This window comes from Ischnura elegans, chromosome 2, assembly GCF_921293095.1.
Source record: "Ischnura elegans chromosome 2, ioIscEleg1.1, whole genome shotgun sequence".
Classification (NCBI taxonomy): domain Eukaryota; kingdom Metazoa; phylum Arthropoda; class Insecta; order Odonata; family Coenagrionidae; genus Ischnura; species Ischnura elegans.
In genome coordinates, this window is record NC_060247.1 from 132,590,608 (window position 1) to 132,617,382 (window position 26,775).

Sequence of the window (26,775 nt, forward strand, 5' to 3'; positions counted from 1 at the left end):
AAAATACTTTCCCATCGTGATCGAAATTTTTAATCATTTTACGTAATTTCCTTCTATAACCATCTTCTCTTCTGAATAGTTTTACTTCTATGTGATTTTCATTCAGTACTTGCTCATTAGTTTTTCTTTTGGTCCACCTAGATAAGTTGTGGGTCAGTGTGTAACGTTCCTACTAACAATAAGCCACATTTCTGCTCCTTCAAATTTTGTTCTTTCACTTCTCCTCTGAGTCCATCTTTCACATTCTTACGCGAGCACACTCCCATGAAAATAAATTCAGAAATTTCAACCTAGTCTCCAGACAAATAATAATAATAATAATAATGTTTATTGTTCCGCACAAATATAAATTTTAAGAATTATATGGCAACGGGAACCACTTTGGAGTTAATACTCCGCATTGGGGTTACCGACTCGTTCTTCAGTTAGAGTGCTTTTGTACATATTACACAAAAAATGATACCTTGCTGGATCATTCGTATTGAGAAATAATAAGTTCCCTAGCATATGAAACATATATAATATGTAAATATAATATATATAAATAAACACATAGAATATGAAACCACTAACTAACATAAAACAATAATAGAATCTCATTCCATTCATCACAATACCTCATTCACCTAAGCAAATGTGATACATCATTATGAGCAAACAACCACATCTTTACCCTTTTGCAATATCTGTATACATTCATTTCGTCAGTTATGTATTTTGGTAACTCACAGTAAATTTTCGGTCCCAGGAATAGGTAATTTTGTTTAAATAATTCTGTTCTTGGCCTGGGTATGTGAAAAGTATTACAATGTCGGAGTTTATGCGATATTGGTAAGTTCTTTTCACCACCTCTAATATAAAATACTCTAAGGACCTTATAAACAAATAAATACCTCAAAGGTAAGATGTTTATTTTTTTGAATAGGGGATAATACCCACTGCTTTATACGAGGAAACTTTTCTTCAGTTGAAAGGCTTTCTTTTCTTGCGTTAATCTATTTTTGGCCTCAAGAGGAACAGTTGCAACGTTTGAACCTCTAACAAGGAACCCAAAAAGCAAATCTCTCCTAGCTTCCTACAGTCCTATTCCGCCAATACATACAATCGTTATTTATCCATCTCTCTTTTAATCTACCAGCATGATTTTTGTTCTCTTGTAGTATAAACTCGATTTTTTCTGGCTTAACTTTGTGAAAATCCATTGAAAACAATAAAAAGTTATGGTACTTTTTCACACGACTCATAAATCTTTTATTTTTATTTTTTTAAGCCCTAAATAAATTGTTTGAAAAAGTATCATAACTTTTTATTGTTTACTGTTGTAGTATGCTTACATTTTCACTTTTAATATCTTTTAGAATTTAAATTCAACCTTTCGACTTTGTTTGTTCTTCGTCTTTAAATAGGCTTTCTTTTTGTGAATACAAAACAATGCATTAGTCGACTAAAACTTCCTTTTGTCTCCCGCAGATGGCCTCTCGGATTGCCCCACTGTGTTTCACCGGCACCACGCGCGGCACCACCTGCTCCCTCCGCCGCATGGCGCCGCACCCTCGCACCTCGCGCACCACCCCTTCCTGCACTACGCGTCGCCGCCCATGCCGGTGCCGCCGCCGCACTCGCAGGCCGCCTCCTCCGTGTCGTCGGCGTCGTCTCCGGCCGCCGCGTCCCCCTGTCACGTGACTGTGGCCAAGCCGATCCCGCGGCCCGCCGCCGCCGCACCGCCCTCCTTCGTCTTCGACCACCACCTCCACAGCCTCCTCGCTTCCTGCCGCAACCCCTACCTCACAGGTAAGAACTCCGCGACAAATAGTAACCGCCTCACGAATATGGAACTCTCTCCCAGTCCAAATAAGAAGCAGTACAAATATCAATAGGTTTAATCATAGCACATATAGGTGATCTCTGCATTCTATTCGGGTTTTCACCGCGTTCGTTGTGTTTTAGTGACAGCAGTTTCGCTGACATTGCAGTCAGCGTCTTCAGGTCGAAGGTGAGGAAAATTTTCTCGCCTTATCAGCGAAACAGCTGCCACTAAAACACAACGAACGCGGTGAAAACCCGAATAGAATGCAGAGATCATCTAATCTACGCCGCGAAAATCTTCGAACCTGCATAGCACATATGGGTTTCTGAAGAATGCCTCCTTAACCTCAAGTTGAATTTCTTTTGTTTATATTCATATTTAGCCTAATTCTTATTATTATTGTTATTGTTATTTTTATTGATACATATGTGAATAAATGGTCAACTAAATTTAGAATTGTGCTAAATCACAGTTTTATCCTAATGTTATGGTTTCTTTAAAAAAATGTTTCTTTGACATAATTGTCATAACGTATTGTCACCTTAAATTCTTGTAATTAGTATGTTACATCAAAGTGCGATTATTTATTTTTTTGTTGAAAATATATTATTGTTTTTTCTTCATGCTCTTGGCGATCTGCACTGGTTGCATTTGTCTGTAATTATATTTATTTACTTTTTTACTTCTATTTATCTTCGAAGATGGAAATGTAGAAAGCTGTACTTTTATTTTCTCATGGGCCCCAGTGCCTACGAAAATAAGCGATATTATTATTATTTCAAAAAAATATATTTTCACAGCATTTTTGCTGGTTTTAGGCGAGGCAAGGTATTATTTTTATTATCATCGCCAAAAATCTGGTCGCACCATATGACCACGCCTCTTTCAACGGTTTAATTACTGCGGCGAAATTATGGAATAACTCTCGAAGGTTGGCACACAGGTGGCCCTAGTCGAAAAATGCTGCAAATAAAGGGACTTAAATAAGAGTTTTAGAGAATGGAGAAAGAGTCAAACATCCGGTATACCCGACAGCAGCGCCAAAACGGAAAAGTAAACAACTACGTGCAAGTACACAGGGCCACTTGTAGAGTCTACCAAATTGGTCGGTCGATTTATTATAAATATTATAATGAGCATTAAACCAAATCTGAAGTTCATAGTTGAGTATACGTCAGAGGTTAACTAACTCTTTCTGTTGATTAGATTTGAGTTTTTTACTGGCAAGTGAGAGTTTAATGTCTTGTGAGAGTTTAACCAAATTGATTGAGTATGCCTAAAAGGTTGACTCGTCCTGTGGATTTTTTACAATATCCTGCAAAGGAATAATCCAAAATCATTGTTTACATATGAGTCTACCTTAAATGTTGATTTTTTTAAATCTTATACTGAGGAATTGATAAAAACTATGAGTCTACCAAAAAGTTTGACTCTTTCTGTCGATTTTTTTAATCTTATACTGAGGAATAGATATAATCTATGATACTTTCACGTAGTTGTTTATTTTTCCGTTTTGGCGCCGCTGTCGGGTATACCGGATGGTTGACTCTTTCTCCATTCGGAACGATTCCTTAAATAATATACGGAGCTACATGGAATGACTAAAACCTGAAAAGTCAAACATTAAAAAAATTATAATTGGTATAAAAATGAATTGCGGTTTTTTCTCACATTTCAACTCATAAGGCTTATCTTCCATATTTGATCATTCCATACCTAGTCTGTTACTCAATTATGTATTTTTAAATTTATTTACGATACTTTTTATTTCATTATTTTTTCAATTTTAATATTGAGCAATACAAATTTATGTCAAGCACTATATTTCATATACACAAATAATATATTTTATAGCATTTTAATCCACTTTAGCAGAATAATTTGTAAGAGTTCTTATCACACATTGCTTAAAATTGCGTATATAGTCTGCAAAAATAAAATATTACAGGAAAAGTGGGAGAGTGTACCAATCCCAGCGTATGCTTGCTACCGAGGAAGCTTACTTCGGCAAGGCACATATAAAACACATTGAAATTTTGTTGTCATCCAGAGTGGACTTTGACCATATCGATGAACTTTAGTGATGAGACATGTTTAACATGACTTCCATAGAAAATAAATAATTATATCGGGATGATTGGAAGATTTTTCAACTTGACTAATTTAAGAGGAACGAAGAAAAGCTAAGAAGAATATGACATATCCAAAAGTAACGAGTACTTTTCACCGGTTTTTCAAAAGAACTGACTCTATGCCTATGCAACTACCAAGCTTATCGACTTTTATAAGAAGTGTTTCTTAGATTCACACATTTAAAAAAACTTGCAAAGTGAAACGCTACCGGCGCTAGCAAATGAAATGCTGATTTAGAAATAAGTCATTCCCTTCCTAACTTTCTTCTAGCACTGTTTGCCAGGAACTCATTAGATTTTCAGTGCCTAGATAATTTTACTTCTAAGTTTCTGTGAAGCCTCGTCATATTCATCACCGTAAATAATTAAAATATTAGATATATAGCTAGCACTTCCATTCTAGTCTCACCTAGTCTTTTAAGTCTCAAAGTATACTTCTGTTTTAAATCATTCACAGCCTGCCTTGTGCATTTTATCAAAGGCGTACCCAGGATGAAAACTTGGGGGAAGAGGGGCAAGCCATGGTTGTTCAAGTTGTAGGAAAGATTTAGGCATGGAAAAGGAGAGAGAAATCAACATCTTAAAGAAACTGTAACAGCTCTTTATTAGTTTTTAAAATTATTTACTTGAAAAAATAGTATTTTCCCTAAATAATTATTTTTTTCCTTATCTTGACCTCGTATAATTTATGTTAAAATATTTCTTGGAGTGTAGGTCGACGTATGCTATGCAAAAACGTTTTAGCCAACGTTTCTGTTTATTTTAAACCATCATCAGGGCTATGAAAGAAAAAACATAAGATCAATATAAAAGACAAAGATAATAAAGATGCACAATATTTTTACATAAATAAATGTTTCCATAGCGTTTTTTTAACAATAATATAATTTAAAATATGCACTTATATATAAAAGAACAGAATACAGTCCAAGTCCAAGTATATTTCTCGTTGTTGTTTTCCGCAGTTCCCAGCTTTGCAGCTGTCTCCTGGGTACAGAATACACAAAACATTTTGACTTACTTTAACTATGTACATATTTATTGATATTATGTTACTAAGGTATAAACACACCTAGTTACCATTAATTTTGATTGATTAAATAAAAATAAATTTTACTGAGGTTTTCAATGTCTGTTTTTTTATTACAACTGCTATCTTTGTTATCTTTGTATGCATGCATCCCATGCATCTTATCTGAGGCCTCCCTATGCCGCTCATCTCGTCCTCCAGAAATTGTTATCGTTAGACCATGGTGCCTCATTATGTTACCGATTAAGTTGCTCCTTCTTATTCTAAAGGCCGCTATGGATGATGAATCATCATGCGAATGGAATCATTCGCCGTGTATAACGAAAAAATTTGTAAATGAACCGTCATACGCATGATTATTCAGTGAAAATTAGAACATGTTCTATTTTTACTCGCATGATTCCGTGAATGACGCCCGTGCGAATGATTTCATTCGCATGATAATTCACCGTGTAGTCTTTAAGCTTTAGAAGGGGACTATGCTTATCACCTACTGCTCTTATTACCTTCACATTAGTCACGCGCAGTGGCGTAGCTAGGGGGGATGTACGGAACCCCCCCCCCCCCCCCCGAAATATAAAAACACAATTATTGTCCTTCATAAAAGGAAACAAAATATTGAATAATCAGGAATTTACAAAATGTTTCTTTAATAAATTAAGTTTTTTCGATTATGAAAAGTGTTAAAATTAGTTTAAAACCCATTACTTGGTGCCCGATTTTTCAAAAAAATTTCCCCCCTAGTTTTGGACCCCTCCGAACGAAATTCCTGGCTACGCCACTGGTCACGCGGTCTATGCATAGAGTAAAATTCCTTTTTACTCGGACTAGTCTGGAAAATCACATAAAGCCAGAGATTTTTTTCTCTGGAAATTTAATTGGTTACAGAATAGCCAAAATTTATGAATACATTTTTGAATGGAGTCAATTCTGATTCCTTTGTATGTTTCCTTTTTGCCTTTAATACCCTCGCTTTTGTCTCTAAATGTACCCTCCTCATTTCCCGCGCCTAGTGGCGGCAGCCGCGGCTTCGCAAGTTGGCTCCAGGGGGAGCGGTCCCCCGCACCATCACCCGCACCATCATCCGCACCACCAGCAGTCCGGGGGTCACCACCACCCGGGCGTCGGGCCCCCGGGGTCAGTGTTCCCGCTGCCGGGGTCCTTCCCGTGGGCGGGAAGTGCGCGGGGTAAGCCACGGCGGGGCATGATGCGTCGTGCCGTCTTCTCCGACCTGCAGCGCAAGGGACTCGAGCGACGATTCCAGATCCAAAAGTACATCTCTAAGCCGGACAGGAAGAAACTAGCGGAAAAGCTGGGCCTCAAGGACTCACAGGCTAGTCTCCCATCTTCCTTCCTTTCCTTGTCAAATCATGAGCCCCCAAACGCTGTTACAATAATATTTTGACAAATCTGATTTGTGTTCAGATTTTTTGGCAGCTCTTTATACCACTTCCTAGAGAGTGGTATCACTCGTATACCCCCCTACCCCTCTTATATTTTATGTTATATTAATCCTTTACAAAATAACAGGTGAACAGTGTATTCATTCCTTAAAAAACTTTTCCATTAGCTACCATATCATATGTCATAAAAAAAACAAAGAAAAATGGTTATTTTAATGTTTTTTTAAGTTTTTTTCTTCTATTTCCACCCCCTAAATCTTTTCAACCCCAGTGAAGTTTGTCTCTCTCTCTTGACCCTGATAGCCTTAAAACGTCACTTTTTTCAATCAGAAGCAGATAACATTAGTAAAAGTCCCTTGAAAAGCGATAAGTTTAGAGAGGGGGTTGTTTTCCCTGATTTAGGGGTTTTTCGTAAAAATGGAGGGTGGTAGAAAAAAACGGAGGTCATTTTCGGATTCAGTGACCCAAAATTAGCCAGAAACACCCTAAATTGTAGCCAGGCATTTTTAAAACTATTTTTTTTAGAACAGTGTGTCCTCTCTCTCTCTCTCTCTCTCTCTCTCTCTCTCTCTCTCTCTCTCTCTCTCTCTCTCTCTCTCTCTCTCTCTCTTTCTCTCTCTCTCTCTCTTTCTCTATCAAGATGATCCTGGTGTTCCAATTGAGTGCATGGTGGAACTTTGGTATAAGAAGGATAATATACAGTTGTTTCTTACTTAATCAAGCAGAATTCCAACATAGTGCTTAATTAAAATTGCCAGTTACTTTTCATTTATTAATATTATGGATCATAAATTGAAATTGTCCAACGAATCGTCCTATTCGGTTTAGAAGTTGCGTCAAAATTCCTTATTTTGGTCAATTTTAACAATTAAATGAGACAGATCCACAGTTTCACCATTCGAAAATATGCCACCGAATACGGACGGTATAATATATTATAAACTAGGATGATGACAATAACGGTAATTCTGTACTCTTTATGATAATTACTCTTTGTCATTTCCCTTTTTTACTGTTTGCTTTTTATTTATGATATTCCTAGGATTTGGGTGAATTTTCCCTTGCAGAATTACCGTTATTGTCATCATACAAGTTTACAAATGTATATTACCGTCCATATTTGGTAGCATTTGCTATTTGTTTATGGATAAATTGACCCAGTGGGAATACCGAGAAGAATTTATCCACATTATTCGTCAGGAAAGCATCAATTCATCATCATAATGCCGGCCTCGGTGGCGGTGGGGTGAAGTCCTCGCCTGCCAAACCGTAGGTCGTGGGTTAGAATCCCGCCTGGGTAGGTGATCCCTATCCAGGGCATGGATGTTTGTGTTGTACTTTGTTAATATCGGAAACCCTCGTTGTAAAAGGCCGTCATGTGCTGTTTACGGGGAAATTGATAATAAATAAATAAGTACTCTTACTAATTAATATTACATCTTCAATGGTGGTTTTATTCCACACCGTATTGGTTGGAATTCAGTCAATACTTTTTATGCCTAGTTTGCGTCCTTATTCAAACGGTGTGACATAAAAAACGAATAGTGAGCTTTCTGAAGGCAGATGATTGTAAAATTTAAAGTAAGTATGGCTGCATTTATTATGTATTCTTAATCATAAGAAAATTTTCATTGAATATTCAGAAGCAAGTAAATTTCATTTTATAAGGGATGACTTATAAAGCTTTTTTGTGGGACGTAATTAATGATGAGAACCCGTAAGTTTCGTCAGCAACAGGAATTCAGATTCAGAATATCGTATAACATGCATTTCCCATCGGAAACACATTTTATTTTAATTACTTACCCATGAAATGATAACGGATGGTGTGCTCATGATATCGAATGCTATCACAAGCCGGCTATCAAACGGATACTATCGTTCTACCCAATATATGCTAACTTTATTTTAGCTTTGACTTTTGGACCGTGATAAAATAATAAACATTTTAGTTCGATGTGCACTGAAGTTCGTTTTCAGACAATATTCATATATTAATGCGAGAAATAATTGATCTGGGCTAACATTCTTGCCTGGAGTATTACTGACTGTTATTTACTGGAAACGATGATAGGATGGAGATCGTAAACGATTGTGGAGCCCTCGCACGCTAATAAAATATTTTCTCTCGGAATCCACTCAATATCATTATTCCTTCGAGAGCGGCTTCCGAGTTCTTCCTCCACCGTTCCTTTGATGGCGAACTGTTAAGGACGTTTCCTGCGCACCGATAAGGCTTCCAAAAGCAATGAGGGATTATTTCATCCTTTCCGCCATAGCCGTCAAATGGCGCGCAGCGGAGTGTAAACGGCGCCGTTAGAAAAGGCGGCAAAGTGGCAACCCTAGCGCCGCCCGCGGCGAAGGCGGCAAGCAGAGGGCGGAAGGGTGAGGCCCGACACAGGCACCTCTTCCCCCCCCACATCCCCTCCCTCATTTTACCCTTTGGGGGTGTGCGCCAAAGGCGCCTTGCAAACCCTTTCAGACACCACACCGCCCTGAACAGTGGGGGGGGGGGTTTGCAGGGTGTCAGGGGAAGTTAGAGACCCTGCTTTGGTAGAGAGAGAGAGAGGGCGGGAGAGAGAGAGAAAGGGTAGGGTTTGAGAGTGAAAGGAAAGGGTGTTCATTAAAAGGTCCGACACCCTTGGCGACATCATCCCTCTCCTAAACGGGACGGAAATGGCGAAAATTGCGACGATGGGGGTGAAATGCTGGCGGGAAAGTCTAAATTGTATTTACGCCTGTATGTCCGTGTCGGTATGCTCAGTCAACTGTGACGTTTTAAGGAGGCCAATATTTCCCTCCACTTAAAAGTAAGTAATGTGTGAAAGTGATGGGATAATTACGCGTATTTCTGGGAAGACAATGGTGGTTCAGAATCTAGTGGCTTGAGAGGCGACTTGAATGATATGTAATAGCATTGTTAGGGTTATGCGTTTTACATCACTTGATACCCGCTTCATCTTATTGTAAATAAATAAGATTCTATAATCATCTTATCAACTTCATAGAACATTAGTTTAGGAAAGCAATGTCCGAAATCCGGGTATCAAATTGGAGTCGATCATCGAGACTCGAAATCGTACCTAATTCAAAATAAGATTTCGGCGTAAGTTAGGGAAAGTTAATTTACGGCGGAAAAAATTCTTCATTCAATCGTTTTCTCGAAATTTTAAAATAAAAAAAACGTTTAACGCCGCGGCCCACTTCTCACGAGTTCCAGGCTCCATTAAAATTTTGGTTCATTACTTCGCTCGAAGAAAACCGATCATCGAAGGAAGAAATCACTCGCAAGAGCGTAAGCTACAACTAGTTAGCTAGATGAACTATTACACGATACCCGATTTTTTCATTTTATTCTTGGTCTCGTATGCAAAACTCAAGTACCCCTCCTGTTCTATCTATTCCGAGCTTGCCTAAATCAAACTCAGCAAAACAAAATAATGAGCCGATCAACATGGTATACATTAGATTCAAGGAACATGGGATACTACTTTTCCATTCTGATAAAGTCAACTTTTTCCGGACAGATATCGCGAGACAGCACATCGAATGATGAACAAAGATATTGTAATACCCAAAAATGTTATTTAACAGTCCACAACACATGTTTCGATTTCCTTGCAATCATCATCTGTTAGATAAAATAAGAGGGCAGTACGATATCTTTGTTTATAATTTTCCATTCTAATTTTAACCTTCTCACTCTCAACATATTCGTCTATGTTCTCTGAGCATGCGCTTCAAACTCACTGCATCCAGTGCCTTATCTGTAGCCATGGTGATTCAAGTGATTACTTTGCTCGATATTCCTTCCTGTCATTGATGTTGCTGCTTCAGCTTTTATCTCCTATCGTGGGCAGGTGAAGACCAAGGGGGGGTGGGAGTTCACCCCGCAAGCCACATTGCTCTGCATCTAATTGAACAGGTCTCTAATTATGAATATTTGCGGGAAAACTTCGGCAGCCACGGTGAACAATTGACTCGAATTTTCGATTTATTTATATTCCACGCTTTCGGAAAAAAACGTAAAATGCCGTTGATCGTTATGACTTCAGCTGGCTTCGCGTTAACTCCTTCTACGCTTCGTGTTCTCCTTAAGACGGATCTAGAATTCGTTCTCCCTTCCAATTAAACGCAATTGAAAGTTCTCATAATTAGTCTCTAGTGGTATTAAAGTAAATTTCGTTTTTAATTTAATGCATAGAATGAGATATCACTCAAATCTTTTATGAAAATAAAGGGATCACACACTACTGAACATTGTTTACTCAATACTTTTTGCAGTGTTTCCTGTGGACTGTCGCTCCAACTTAAATATGCTTACATTAATTGCTGACGGATAAGTCAGAAATATGTTCATATTTATGCTTCCGTTTCGTATATAACGTATTTCGATATATCGTATATATCTATTTTTTCAATGAAATTTCGCCCAAAATACACGATTTTTATTGAAATTGTGTTCCTATGTTAGTTGATATGTGTTTTTTCCCATTATAGCCGGTATATTAGAGTATAGCTGGTAGTGCTTAAAAATTGTAAAAGGTGGGTAATGATTTCAGAGTACCTAATATCGAAGCAATGTGTCATGGAAAAACCAATGTAGTCACAATGTCGGTGAGTACAGCCAGAGGGGCATAAGTTGAAATTTTCATGGAATTTATGCATTTACTTCATTTCTCGGTGGATTTCTCCTTGAAGGAGATGAGTGAGTCGGGGAGGGTAGGGGTAGTAGGGGTGGTGGGATTGTATGTCTCGCTAGGTCCGGAGGGTGGGGAATACCACGCAGCACTTGTTACGGGGACGGGCAAAGAGCTTCTCATGGCATAGCGACATGAATATAGGGTACGTTATGCCGTAATGGGATACAAGAACATTATGATGTGCGAGAAGAAGTAACTACACCCAAGGGGTCATCCTTTAAGTATTGTGAAACGAGTATAGATACCATCACATAAGAGGTGATATTTTCATCGATTGAGAGACTAAAGACGCATTTCTTACATGTAATTTTTGCCATTATAATTATTATTTATTTAGCAGCAGGTCATTATTTACAAGAACTTACATGATTCAGGTTTGGGGTGCAGTAAAGTAGATATATTATTCACCCTTACGTTTACCAGAAGTGGATATTTATATTTAATTTAGGGGCATGGCTTGATATTCTTAATACCAATTCATTGGATGCCTCTAGATGAAGCATTATGAATGAATATGAAATCGTATTTCCTTCAATAAGCAGTAGGTTTTTAAACCTTTGATCAGGTTATTTTTTTAAAGTAAAATTAAGTGGCAAGACACAAATAAGTTACTTACTGTAAACTTAAAGATATCAGTCCATTACTTTTTCATCTAGGAAGAGGCTACAAATGGAGGTACTACGCGCGATACATGCCATTATAATTATCATCCATGCAGCAGTAAGGTCAGTACTCTAAGGAAACATTATTCTGAATTAAGGCACGTTAGGCTACCGATAAGACTCCCCTTCTGTTTATAGGAAGTGGATTTCTATTCCGTATGTTTTGTACACAAATTTCGATGCTCTTTATCGCATGTTCTTTCCTTCTCAAGATACCAACATTAATGCTTAACTATTTAAAATAAATAGTAGAGGTCAGTAATTTTAACTTTAGCATAGCGCACTGTTCTGTTTGCTGGAACTTTTCCCCTTTTAGCATTGCTTTAGGGCGTTTTGGAAAGCGCCAATAATAAGTTCACTTGATGACGAAGGAAAACGGCCTCATATGTCAGTTTACGAACCATCTCCAACAGAAAAGACACCTAGCGGTCATCGTCAAGTTTGAAAAATTAAGCATCGTATTTCCAAAAGTACACATGGTACCCATTTTACCGATGTTATATTCCGCTAGAGGCCTCCTCCCTTTGAGGTATTTCGTACATTTCCTAATGAGATTGTTGTCTTACATCATCAAGTGAACTAGAAATCGAGTAAACTTGATTATTGGCACTTTGGAGGACGCCCTTAGTCTCAGCCGAGGTGGAGAGGGGACACGGGAGTAAGGGATAAAAGGTCCCTTCCTTTCGTCGAGTGTGGAGATGACATCTTCATCGTCGGAGAATCATTGCCCGCTCTCTTTCGTGTGTTCTCGGCTACTTCCACTCCGTGCGAAGGGGAAAAGGGAATTGCTTTATATGGATTAACCCCGAGAGAAAACCTTCCGTAATAGCCTCATTCCTCCCCCCCAACCTCTAATATCGGCTGCCGCCAGGGCTCTTCCGTGGCGCCATCTGCCATCCGCCCTTTCCATCCCCACCTAATAACCCCCTCCCCCACCCCCACCCCCTCATGCCGCTGCACGATGGAAATAGCGGGGCGCGCTCTTCTTCTGTCTCCGACAAATTCTCAGACCCCCTTTTTGCCGCACGCACGAATGTCTACGCGGACGGATCCTCGAAGCCGCCCTTATAGTTATCCCTTAAATTACCATTTAAATGACGCTTATGCTTAGCTGGGCGATAGTTTTATTACTATTATTTTTTGAAATAAAATAACACTTAGAAAATAATTCATGGAATTACCGCAAACTTTAGCGGCGCGCCTGTTAACGGAGTCGCCGGTAAGCACACTCAAAGTAAGAAAAGGTTTGAGATCCGGGCTCGAATCTCGGGCAAGGCAAGTGACTTTTCCTCTGTTTTATTCTTGCACATTAAGAGCACATTCAGGTCACTCCGTTAAGGTACACCGCTAACTTGTCCAAGGTATTTCCTAATATTAAATGTCTATGCTGATGGCCCTGGCGTTCAATATTCTAGCTTTTGCCTTGAAACTGTGGAGCAATGGGCACAAACATGCCGTGATGTGGCGTGGTACGCCTAGAAGCACGAATCCTCTTTTCCTCTGCAGCCTAAAACTCAGAGCGGAGGAAGAAAATGCCAAGACTATTCACATGGTAGGACTTCGATTTCGGGAGATTCGAATTCAAAATCCCAGTCAAGGCAAAGGATTTTTAAGCCGTGAAATATTCGCATTTTTAGATAATAACAGGAAATAGAAAAGGAAATAAAAAAATTTCTCACGAAACATTTTCTCTTTCACTAATAAGCGGTTCGGAATACTGACCGATAATGATGATGGAATAATAATCAACAAACAATCTTCTATATTATTTCTACTGTATAGATACCTTTTTCTCAACTTATACGCAACCAAACTCTACAAATGAGGTACCAAAATGCACAGAATTTATCAGATAACATGCGACGGCAATCTTACTTCCTAAATATTGCTATTGTTTCCTAAAATTGGTTTTTAAATAATTAAAAAAAAAACAAAAACCGGTAAATATATCTGACGTTAACGGCGCACAAACTTATTCATTTGCTCATTTGCAACAATATCTCGCATTCTTTAAATAAATTTAGTCAAAATGCGGCTGATTCCACATTCAATTCTCCTGTTGCTTGTTAGTATGAGTCATCATGTGCGTTTAACAGAGGATAGTGTAATTACTTCCATTGTTGTGTTTAAAGAGGTCCTCTGAACTCAATTTGTACATGAACATTCCAATAAAATTTGTACATAAGACTCTGCCTTTTTTTCTACATTTTAAAATTAGAAACGCGCCTATCCCTCTGTGGACCTGCATTGAAAAGAGCGGGAGAGGCCCGCTGGGAGCGGGCGCATTACGCTCGTAGTAAAATAAATTAAGTACCATTTGGGAAAAAACCTTCATTTTACATTCCTTATATCGTAGGAGAATAACTTGATGAAGTTCTACTATGGAGATAGCGACATCTATAACAAATTGCATATGATACGTCGTTACGTCGTCTTCTGTAAACGTCGATCATGGATATTTATTTCCTTTAAAAACTGTGATTGAATTCAGGTCTGCCGAAGACATTCTCCTCATTCGTGTGCTCCATTTCCCTCTGCTAACGATTCATTGCACGTTTTAATTTAAAAGTCACTGCCGTCTTGGAAAGAATGCCAATAGCTCACGAAAAATATTCCTGCATATATAAAGGTTTGAACCTTTATGGCTGGTAATATTTAAGAAACTCAATTTCTTCAAAAAATCTTGAACAAAATAATTTTATTCCTACAGATCACTCAATTTTTCAACCCGAAGATTGGTTTCGATGGATTAGGTAAGAGCCCATTCTAGTTTTAGCCGCTGGCTTGTGCATTTCATGCATTCAGTATAAGGGACTTTCTTTCCTGTCCTACTTCGCACTTCGTGGATTTTTGGTTGGGGTCTCAAAAAGGCTCACCCAGGATTTGAACACTGGACCCCTCAATCAGCATCCAATAGGTCTTCCTATAGGTATCAATGCATATATTAATTCAAAGATATTGCAACGGATTTTATTAACATATTTTACAATGAGATTGCGCCCCCCCCCCCCCAGCCATCACGTAAAACTTCAATCCCCAACGTTAGTTTGCATAGGCGAGGGAAGAGCGCACCCCGAACTAAGGCGTAAGAGTTTCCCACATTCCTTTGCAAAAGTAAATTGAGCGTGGCACTATCTCCATCACGTGGTGATTTAATCTTTGAGGGCCCGTCCACGTGAGCCCTTAAAGGACCCCAAATATTCAATATGCGCGGCGGTCCTCCCGCCTCGCCGGAGTCCCATTTCCATCTCCGCAACAATATTAAATTATAGCCGTCATTATTAGCCTTCAAATGAATCCATGGGCACATAAACGTGACGTCATCTGCCCGTAACAGCTGCAGCCAATAACAACGCGTAATTCCCTCTCCTCCGTTCTCCCTTCTGGGAGCGTCGTCGAAGGGAGAGCATTGTGGGTAAAAAGAGGGAGGCTCGCTGGGGGGTGAGGGGTTGGTATGAGACTAAGGAAACACCACCTTCCAGCAAAATATCCTGTATATATGCACGTTATGTATATTTATATAAATAGAAGATATATACATGTTTGAGTTTTCATATATTAAAACTATATATAAATACATACGCGCGAGATGATATATGTGTGTGTGTGTGTGTGTGTGTGACCGTAAATAAATATAAAAATGTACATAAGCGGTGGTCGTTACATGGAACTGGAGTCATTTTGATGGAGGGCGCCTTATCCCCCAACCCCACCCCCAAAAAAAGCCCTTTTTCCCGGTGAGTGTGGATGGGGGAGGAGGTTTGCGGAGATGAGAAATAAAAGAGGCAAGAGTGTGGGATGGAGACCACCGCCCCCTCCCCCAGCCCCTTCCTTCCATTACGGCAAACAATATCTCGCCCCCGTTCCAGAGGCGAAGAAGGGGTTGAGGGGGTGGGGGAGGCGCCTTGGGGTGGGAAGCCTCCCCCCCCCCACAGAATTCCTTTTAAGTAGAGCAAGCAAAGTGGAAGGAGTAGGGGAAAAAAGAGAGGAGGAGAGAGGCTAAGCTCCTGTGGAACGTTACGTAGCAACTGAGTTGCACTTTAAGGTGACCATTGTCGGATACCCTATAGGAAACATAAACAAGAGATCGCATAGGTTTCTGCACATGGGGGCATAGACTAAAATGGGTGAAATCTAGATCACCTGATGGATCCGGTTGGGCTGAGTGGCTGACTGCAATGACGATATCGTTTGTTTATTTTTTTCGATTGAAAATTTTTTGTCCAAAAAATAAGTAATCAGGAAGAAGGAAAAGCATTAGGATTTAATACAATCTACTCACAGGTGCCTATTTACTTTGCTGTTTCCCACAGTGATATCGAACTCGTGATTTCAAAGCTGGTCTCTGATTTTGGTTATTGCGCCGCCATAGTGCACCAACTGCACCCTCTTCATTATATGATGATGATCCTGGTTTCCGAGGTTTGACGCAAAATAAACAAACAAAATTGACTTTCAATAATAGCCAATTTCATTAAATAACTATCTATTTTATTAATCTTTTAAACTCTTATTGAAGTTCGTATGCTGGAAACAAGCAGTTTTTTCACTTTACCTCATAAATATCATATAAGGCTTTCAAAGATTTAATAGGTAACGGTTTAACGTGGAATACAACAAATGAATTTTAATGCAATTGGCGTTAAATTGTCTCATTTTTTATTCAGATTCACATTTGAGTGGTCATAGTCCGTTTTTTCCTTTAAATGTAATTGCGAGGGAGAAAGAGAAAACAATCGCTTGAATATCAATTAAAATTCAGTTTGAAAATAATTTCTACAATTCTTTCCTTTGTGCCTCCATATGTCGATTCGTCCCATGGTCTTATTTTTTCAGGTAATTTTATCATTTGTAACGGAGAGTAAAACATGAATCCCGCTGGAAATTGTATTAGATCATAATGATACCATTCACTAAAATTAAGCTCGATTTTTATGCTCTGAATTAAGGTTTTGGTGATGTAAGAAAAAAATGTTTATACTTCTCGTTTTCATATGCTAAAAATGCTCATAAATACAGAGTAGTTCCCGTGCTATATGTTATAAGGTACCTATGCATACTTCAAGTCTTCATCGAGTCTCATTGCAAGACAGGAAATTGAATAGAGTATTTTGGAGATACCTCTGTAATAAAGTGTATGAAGGTGCTATCTGCATATGAGTGTGATCGAAGGTCTGTGTCCAATAACAGTTGCCGATCGGTGTGTTCGCAGCATGAACCCATAAACGAGATTTTTGGGGTGCATTGAACCATCCCAAAACTGATTATTTTCGTTGCAGCAGTAGTGGAAATTTATTCGAAGTGTTGCACACGTTTAAGTGTATAAGGAAAGCGAAGGGTTGATAACCGAAAAGTGGGCATGGAATATGAGGACTGCGCTAGGAGGATCATCTAAGTAACGGTAGTGATTGCGATCGGTGGCGGGTCGTATGCCCAAATTGACAATCTGAAAATGATGCCAACCGCGACCAAAAACAAGTGACTGCGTAAATTCCTCGCGAAAACTTAAGTCTCAAAATGTGAAAATCTTAAGGGAGTGAACTGAGAGGGAAGGGTAAGGGACGCAAGGGGTTGAGGCAAAGGAACGGGATGTGACCGTAATTAAGGAAGAATGGGCGATGACGTCTGAGCGTGGAAATGGAATACAGTTGCTTCGGGAGTGATTTAGCAGGATGTCTACATAGAACGTCATCATGGGGCACAAAAAACTACAGCATAAAACGCAAAGGCATGTGCAAGCAAGGGATGTCTAACATAGTGTCTCAGCGCAAAAATTCTTAGTCGTACTTAAAATGTTAACTCAACATGGGGACATGAACTTAGAGAATGTTTAATGCCGCTGGTCAATCTATTTTACGTATGGAAAGTATTTTAAATTCCCATTACTTCACCATTCATATATAATCCAGAGCATAATACGAAGGAAAGCAAATGCTGAAATTCGGGGGGAAATCATTTCTTACATGTTTGTTGGCGATAGTATGTTAAGTCATCCTGAAATCAGCATGCAACCTGCACCACGGTCTGACATGGAAAATGCTGATTAATGCCAATTCTATCAGTTTTATCAAATAACGCTTTAAAAAAGCTTTAAGATAATAACATTTCATATCATTCGACCCAAGAATTAAGTTTCTGTCACAAATGGAATTTATTATTACGGAGGCAAACCTGCGATTTTTAGCCAAGACTCATTTTTTCCAAATATAAACCTGAATTCAAAAAACATTCCGGCACAGCTCAATGAATTAGGCACATTCCATATTGCATATTAGGCATATTACACAATGAAATAGGCACATGCCGGCACAGCTCAATGAATTACGACAAATATTGAACTTCTGAAGATGAAATAAATTCAGCGTGATTAAAAATCTAATAAGCCTTTTAGTCTTGTTGAGAAATTTAAATTGTATATTGGCAGAGCACACAGAGTCAGATGAATTAATGTCACTGGTATCAAAGAGGATTCAACATTTGTTGTGCAAAGGAGGCAGTGTCAGGGACAGAGGCCAACACCAATGTTGTTGAAGTAAAGGGATGCAACATAAATAGAAAGAACAGTCTCCCGAAAACAATAAATTTACATTTAAATAAATAACTGGAAAAGGCTTGCGAATTAATTTTCTGTAAATTGCTGGATTTTTAAATTTCTTTTCAAAATGTCGTTGCTCAAAAATAGCAATAAAAATGGGTGACATATAATGACACCATTGAGAAATAAAAATCCATCGATTCCAAGAGCTAAAGCGTACTAGGAATGAATCCTTTGAACTTCGAAAATTGGCAAAAACATATTAGAGATAATTTTCTTGCTATGAATAAGAGCAACATTCTTTTGTAAACGTTGATTTTCATGAAGGAGGATAGACTTATGGTACCGTAATGAAGAGGACGTATTTTATTACACGATGTCTTCAACTAGCAATTCGTTCTGCCCCTCCTTCAGGCAATTAATCCCATTCTCTATCTTCCAGTAAAGAACATCCTTACCTCCAATACAGACGACATTGTCGCTTTTTAAATAATTAGGCCCATAGCTAGACATTTAAAATTGGTCTTTCAATTTGGGAGTGACATGGAGCCATGAGCGCATTATTCAGAGAAGCCGTATTTTTTGCGCCGTTGGAAATGACTCGGACTTACAGTTGTTAGTCATAGACCATTAGCAGCATCACCGCTGCAATAGCGCACGAAAACCAGTTTGCTTTTTTTAAAGAGGATACCGGTGAAATTAAGCGAGAGGAATGGATGGATGAATAAAAATAAACGGATCTTTTGGTCTCCGCAATTAGCAATGCAAAATCAACCCACCGAATCCGCCATAAATCCACAATGACTTTAAGATTGGATTAAACGGATCAAAAACATTTCTCTGCCTCCATTGGGATGGGCCGTGCATAAAATCACCATGACATCACTTCCGGATGGATTCCTCTTCCGCCTCCCGCCCCCTACACCACGCATTATAGTATAAAGATCCCCCCAGCCACCCCTTCTAAACCCTCCCGGGTGACATATGGAGGAAGTAGGAGAGCCCTTCCACATGCAGGCAGCCAGTAAGCAAGTCGCCTCAGGGCGTGAAAGGGGGCCGGCCTACTGCCATTTGTCATCATAATGACACACCTGCCGGCAACAGAGACTCCGCGAGCCCGCAATGTATAGGCAAAATTTTGGAGCAAGAAATTTCTATTCATTCGTGTTCGAGTATTAACAAGAGAGACGCCATCTAGAAGGTGACCCGAAATGGAAGTGAGCACATTCATTCGCAGAAGGAAAGGCAGGAAGATCGCGGTTTACCCTAATTCAAAAACAGCTTGCGAATTGAAAATTTGATGTCTTCGTGTTTTCAAATATCCTACCCATGTGTTTATCTATAGCCATTATCTATGGACTATATTAATTTAAGCTTATTGCCATCTAAGTTAGGGAGTGAATTAACAAAAATGAAATAAAGGAGGATATAAACATTAAAAAACAAAAAAATACCTAGAGCTAAGAACAGTAAGTACTCCTACAGATAAAAAGATTTGAGCCCTTTGGCTGCCCAAGTTTAAAGCATTCAATTTATCCAAAAAAAAAACGTGAAAAAATGTTTCGTTCTGCAAATGAACAATTTCAAATTTATTACAGAACTTATCTTTCGCAAACATCTTTATCGCTACCTATACGGAGTATCTTTAAGAGAGATTTTAACATTGCCCAATAAAACGAGAATATTGGGTCCCTTTAACAAAACTTCCTACAACACTTTGCAAAATTTTATCACCCAAGTTAGAAACCAATATCTGAAAGACCAATCAATTGACTTTGAAACAAAATAGATCGTGTTATATCTCATAACATAAATGCATTTGAGCGGAATAGCAAGAGATTTCATTTTCCTATTTTACAAGTCAAAAGGTGAATATATATGAAGAGGAGCCTAAAATATCTCCATCCGTTATGTTAATACAAATTCTTTAATGAGATACATCCTTGTTGTAACCAGAAAAATTACGTATCCCTGCGTAAACAATAAAATTGTAGTCAGCATAAAAATCGTTTTCACAGCATTAGTTGTAACAGAAATAGCGAGCTTGAATTTGATACATTTTGTGTTTAAATGGAATGAGCCGTAGTTGGAGTTATGCGATATCGGTCTCCAACTCTCCGCACTCAGGTGACAGAATTTGCACTTATAGCAGAGGCTATTTTTTACTGAGGATGTTTACTCTCAATAAGTTAGCCGCTGAGATTTATCTTGAAAAAAGTTTGTGACTGATAATTAGTGTGTCTAATTAATTTTACGCAGTCCGTGGATAGTGGATACTAAAACTATTTTTCAATACTGTTGGGTGGGTTGGGAGTTTCTTTTACTATTCCTGATCATTACGGAGTAATAGGAGCTCGTGATATGTCACAGGGCGGAGTAGAACTTTCCACTTGAGGGAGATCAGAAGCCCAAACTCCTCCTTCCCCCTTTTCGCAACCCTTTAGCGCAAACAATTTGTACGAGCACCCTTTCGCAGGGTCACATAATGGCGATCACAGGAGGAGAGAGGGAGAGGGAGAGCGGAGGCAAGCAAACACTTCTTCTTCTTCTGCCCGAACCCTTTTCTTCCGTCCTCGCGGTGGCGTCCTTTTAAAGCGTCCGCGTGATTTACGACAACTCGAGCCGCGGCGAGGGTTGAAAGGAAAAAAATGAGCAGTCGAGAGCAGAGAGAGCATTGGATGAGGGTTGCCTATTCACGAGATCCAGGGTTCACAAATACAGCCCGCGCGACGACACCCTTGCCGAACCCTTGATGATAATAAGAACCTTCCATCCCCCGCCTCTCTACTCATCCTGGGTAATAATCGCTAAATGTGGCGGAAGGAGTGTAAAATGAATGAACCAAGGGCCTTTCTAACGATTGCAGCGCTCATTTCACGTTTCAACTCGGACGAATGCGAAACAAATGACGAGTCTCGGAACTGGGGAGGGGGAGGGGTGGAATTTTTAGGAGGGGGGATTTCTCTCGATCCCCTCTTCCCCATCTTCTCCCCTTTTCACTCGTCTATTCGAAATTCGTTCCTAAAGTTACCAGCCGATAAAAAACTTTTTGAATTCATCGAAGATATCACTCCAAGTAGATATCCCTCAATCCGTTTTATCCCGCAGTTACCACCCGGATGGCTTTCTTCTTGGTTTTGCTTGGTTTCACAAAACCTTAATAATTCACTCGTTTTAACGTTAAACTCATGGAATTGTGGAGGTTTTGAGGGGTAGCCAAGAATGGGATTGTGGGTTGGGTCATGAGCACTTTTCCGGAAGGGAAATATAATACGCTCTGTACGTTCCATGCTGAATATCTTCAAAGAGTGAATTGTATTTCCTCATATTATGGTCCAGCAAGGTTGAACCAGAAACCCTATGCACGTAGGAAGTCGGTGTTTTTGTTTTAGCGGAACTTTGTAGTCCCAAATTCGGGCAGTTAATTATTGGTAGCGGCAAAAGATTTCAAGGATTTAGTCAGTCCCCATTTTAGCATATTTTTGCTCGAGTACTGAGGTCTTGTGTATTTAATGGAAGCTGGTTCTTATATATCTGTATGTTCTCTATCTTTCAATTTGTGCGCGTGCCCTTTTATTCAATGATTTTGATATCAGTCATTCTTAATGAGCCCGATGGATCTCTTAAATCTGTCTTTCCTCGTGTCTCTAAATTTAGTTGGTGAATATGCTGTCCTGGCCAAAAGCCGAGATATCCGATTTTGAAGAGATGTTCCTCGTTAACTTTTCAATCAATTGTAATAGAATAAACTGGAATCGGAATTTATTTTATTTTTTTGTTTCGTCAATGTTATCAGGAACTCATCATACATTTATCGTATGTAGATGTAGATTCAAATAGTTCTTAGGATGTCATTGCCAATATGCGGTTTTACCTGTCAAAGAAAAGAGGAGGAATGACGGTAGGTTTCGTGAGTAGGGCGTTTCTAGTCTTGGCTGCTTTCGTAGAAATCAATGTAACCTATATTTAAATAGCTTATCATTATTCCCGATCGCCCGGCGCTATTGTTCATATTTACTCACGCTGCCTCTGTGTAAATATATGGAAGGGAAGCGATTTACGTCTTCGGCAGTATGAACCAGAATCCCATATGAGAACATCCGGATCAGAAGAAAAGAAAAAACAGAATTCCTGATCATAGGATCCCTTATGTGTCAACGATTGGCTGATTCCGACGATATCCTGTTTGTGCACTAACATGCTGCTTACATCGCGTGGGAACTCCATTTTTTCTGTATTTATGATTCACGGAAAAGTAGAGTAATCAGGATGCTAATGAAAGTTATGTATCCATCGGTGATTGAATGCGAAGGTTGGTTTAAATAGGTAAATGCAGAGCTCGCCTCTGATTAATCCACTGACGAGTCATAGTGGGTGGGGGGGGGGGGCATTCCTTTCCCTGCACCATCTCGCATTTCGAGGATTTTAGATTTTATTTTCGAAGCTCGAAGCCTTCACCAGAGATTTTAACCCGGGACCTTTCAATCCGCAGTCAAGCCCTCAAACCGCTAGACTGCCTCGCTCCCCAATAATTCATTAATAAGTTCCGATTTTGTTTATTCTGGTGATCTATGTTTCTTCGGAGTCGATACGTTACACTAACGTCTTTTGTTCACAGTCGAGAGTATCAAAAACAATTCCAACGCCAAGAAACCCCTCCGTGCTTCTTTTTTATAGATTGTAGATGTCTTCGAGTATTTGTGTATACTTATATCTCAATGCGTACTCTCGAATTGTATGAGTTGGATTAAGCTTCATATTTGCTTTCTTAAGGTCCGTCATAAAATTTCTCACCTTGTTTTTTATTATTTCTACATTCGGCATCACGTTAGTGAATTTATATGTCAGCACCTTTCCTTGTCTGTTTCATTTTAGACAGGGACCGTAATTGTCTTCTCTCCATTTTTCCAGTTTGCCTAATCTTTCATTTATCAATATATTTAGTTGGTAGACCCTGAATTGGACAGTTCATTATTGCTATCGGTAGAGTATTTCAAGGTTTTATTTAGAATCAATTTTAATACGTGGGGCGGCATATACGATAATAACATGGTCTGCACGAACTGATAAGATTTGGGCTCCGCGTCTTTGAGGGTGGCGTTTGCTTTAAAGGAGGCTTCTATCCGTCTTTTGAATGTGATTCCTATGTCTTATTTGCGTCAATTTGGATTCTCCATTCACTGCAACAGTTAACCTCCTCATTGAGCGCCTCTTGACAGGTGAGGTATGGCTCGATCGGGGCATCTGCTTCTTGCCACCACGGCTGCATCGTCGGCGTATAGGGGTAATTTAGAGCTGGGGCGCAGCTAGGAATTAAGAGGGGGGGGTTAGGTGCAACTAATACCGGGGTGTGTGGGGACATGGAATACCCACCAGGATAAGCGGTATGTGCGAGATTAATAAATTGCGGAATTTTAAGATAAACGGTTCAAAATGGTGAGTTTTACGGCTTTCTGAGGGATATTTTATAAATCCTTAAACTGTTCTATTATTAATTCCAATCCAATTAAGTAAAATGGCTTAAACTTCAAAATTTCTCTGAGGTCTAGGGGGGTGGGGGTTATTCCCAAACCCCCCCTCGCTGCGCCACTGCTTTCAAGTCCATGGGGGAGTCTATCGTGGTAACAGTATTGAATTGCAGGGGTTCAAGCTAAATTTTTGCTTAAGTCGCCACTCGCGTCGTAAACGGCACATCCGTATATCACAGGGAATCAAACTCTAACTAAGGATATAACCCGAATTTTATACTCGAGCCGATAAAAATCGATCGAATTGCAATCTTTTCGGAGCTTATTCCTTGCGATTTTTAATAAGTACCTACTCGATTGAAAATATTCGTACTAAATTGTTGCACCCACCGTCGCTCTGCGGATGTTTTTGAAAAATGGCGTAAAATTAACCTTAAATGCTGCTTAAATAAATATTGTACGGCATAGAATGCGGCTTCCTGTATGTCGAGTCCTCACTGTTTATCTTTAACGCACGGGTGTCGCCGCTTGCGCGCGCCGCCATGTTTCCCTCCTTCGCCGCCATCCCCCCCTCAATGCGTTGGGAGGTGGAGGGGTTGTGTCTCCTTCTGACCCCCTCCCTCCTCCTCTCGATAAAGATCTCCGTCGCCCAATCGGATGAAAGGAACCGCCGCTCTCTGTTCTGGAGAGGAGAATGGAAGAGAGGGAGGGGTGGGGGAAACTGCTCCTTCCCCCCTCTCTCCCATGCTGTTGGACATGTACTTTGCGGCGCCATCCTCTCCTCCTTAAAGGGAAAGGGGGAACCCTTGTCTCCGTGGAAGGGGAGATATCTAGCAGAGCCCACATCTAGGGCTTATCATCCACCCACCTTCTCCCTCCGAGAGCCATTGAGAGTAAGTGTGTGAGTGCCCACTTGGATCGCCATATTGGCATCAATGGTGAGCGGGTTGCATGCAAAAATAAAATGTATCGCAATCCTCGGACTGTTTTTGTACAGTTCTCATTTTCTCCATATTCTATACCAATTGTTTGACCATCCATCTTGTTTTATTCCTCTATAAGTATTGTATCTAAATAGGGGTAGTGTGACAAGTCCACCGTTTCTCCCTGTGCCACTACATTAGCGTAGAAACGTGACACCGAATCGTTCATTAGAACTTTATTAAAGAAACGAAAAAGTGTTTAGATTAAGGTTCCTAGATAAGAAATTGATTCGGTACGGAAGTAAAATTGCCAGACCCCCTAAGGATAATTATAGCTCTGCTAAAATCTCCTGGCGCTTTAATGCATTGAACGGCAGGGATTAGAAGGGGAAGTGACCAGAGGACAAGCGCCAACTGTGACAGCAACGTCGTTTCTGAGGATCGCAGGTTGTTGGCAAGAGCACGAGAGCAGATATCGCTGAATCAAGATGGCGCACACTATGGAACCCATGACGGCGCCTCCTTATTTCGACATTTTCCTTACGTCTGTTCCCTCCTTCTCTGTGATCGAAGGAACATGCGGGTGCACGGGCCGGCCCTGGAAGTTGAAAATTGCTCTGCCGTGTCGATAATTCGACGATGGCTCTACCGGTGATAAAAGTCTTGAAGATTCCAGCCACGACAATACACGACACGCCTTGCAGAGACCCTTCGAAGAAAGGGACGTTCCATCCCCCTCCCCCGCCCGTCGCCATCTTGACTTCCTTTCCTCTGAACTCAAAACAATGGAATTACGGTCGCTATGCACCGCGCACGGGAGCAGTTGAAGCCCATGTGGACCCTAAAAACATGACCGAGTAGCACGTGTATTAATTGGGGAAAACGAGTAAAATTAGATTGTAGGTACCTACCGTGCATTTTGAGACGCTAAAACTATCGTGTGGGATTCAAATAATTTAACTTCTCAATCGTTATCTTATCCAAATTACATGAGCCTAGAAAAACAATTTCAAAGTAACGCGATCTCCCATGTATTGAACGCAATACTAGGGGCCCTTCTAGAGAATAGCCGATTCGCGATTTACTGGCTTCGCTCGTGGAGGTGGTATTAGAATTCAGTTGGAGAAGGCCAACTTCAATTCTCAACTAGATCGTGTAATAGTCTCCACGCATTGATTATCGTACCTAGAAATTAATCCTTCAACTATGGAGAACGGACATTGGGTGATGGAGCAGGTGCTTTTGGCTGGCATCTCACCCCATGGGCGTCGCGTTCAAATCCTGGCGGTGGAGAGTTTTCAGAGCGATTTTCGTAATTTTCTGCAAAGAATTATTTGTTGGAAACTCGCGATAACATCATAAAAATTTTATGGCAATTTAGAATCTTTCAGCATTTCTCTGCGTCTCAAATTCAAAACTTTTGCCTTCCATGAAATTTTGCATTGGATAAACAGACTATTATTCAAAAAATTCAACTGTTCACAACCTAAAACGTCAAGATAATAACTATAGGCTTCGAATTTTCGCGAATAAGTTCTGAATTCGGTTAAACGATTTTTCTTAATATGATTATGATGACGACTACGTGTAAATGTTATATAATACATTATGTAGACTTTTTATTTATAATAACAGCTATGGGTAAGGATATAGTTCAGTGGCGTAGCCAGGGGGAGGGTCGGGGGGGTCCGAATCCTCCCCCCTAAATATAAAAACACAATTATTTTCCTTAATAAAAGAAAACAAAATATTGAAAAATAATTAATTTACAAAATATTTCTTTAACAAATTAAGTTTTCTTCGATTATGATAAGTATTAAACTTAGTTTAAAACCCATAACTTAGTACCCTGTTTTCCAAAAATTTCCTCCCCTTGTTTTGGACCCCCCTGAACGAAATTCCTGGCTACGCCACTGATATGGTTTAAATAAACAGTAGTTAAAAATTCTACTCTCTAAAACTCGGTGTATTTGACGATAGCTAAGTTTTGGATAAGTTATTCGTCGCGAACAAGACAAAACGACTGGTCGATAGGGAGTGATACGTCCTCTTAAGGACTAGTTTCATTACTTCTGGTTCTCGCTAACCGGACTATGATGCTAGCCTTAGATG

General features: G+C 39.7%; 1 protein-coding gene across 1 annotated transcript in view; it reads left to right on the top strand.

Annotated features, from left to right (window-relative positions):
* The window catches only part of LOC124153258 (homeobox protein H2.0-like), a 126,666-nt gene that overhangs the window by 49,310 nt on the left and 50,581 nt on the right, over window positions 1–26,775 (top strand). Inside the window, exons 4-5 of the mRNA XM_046526355.1 lie at window positions 1,471–1,791; window positions 5,983–6,302. Of these exons, the coding sequence (XP_046382311.1) occupies window positions 1,471–1,791; window positions 5,983–6,302 (641 nt within the window). The remainder of the gene's footprint in view (window positions 1–1,470; window positions 1,792–5,982; window positions 6,303–26,775) is intronic.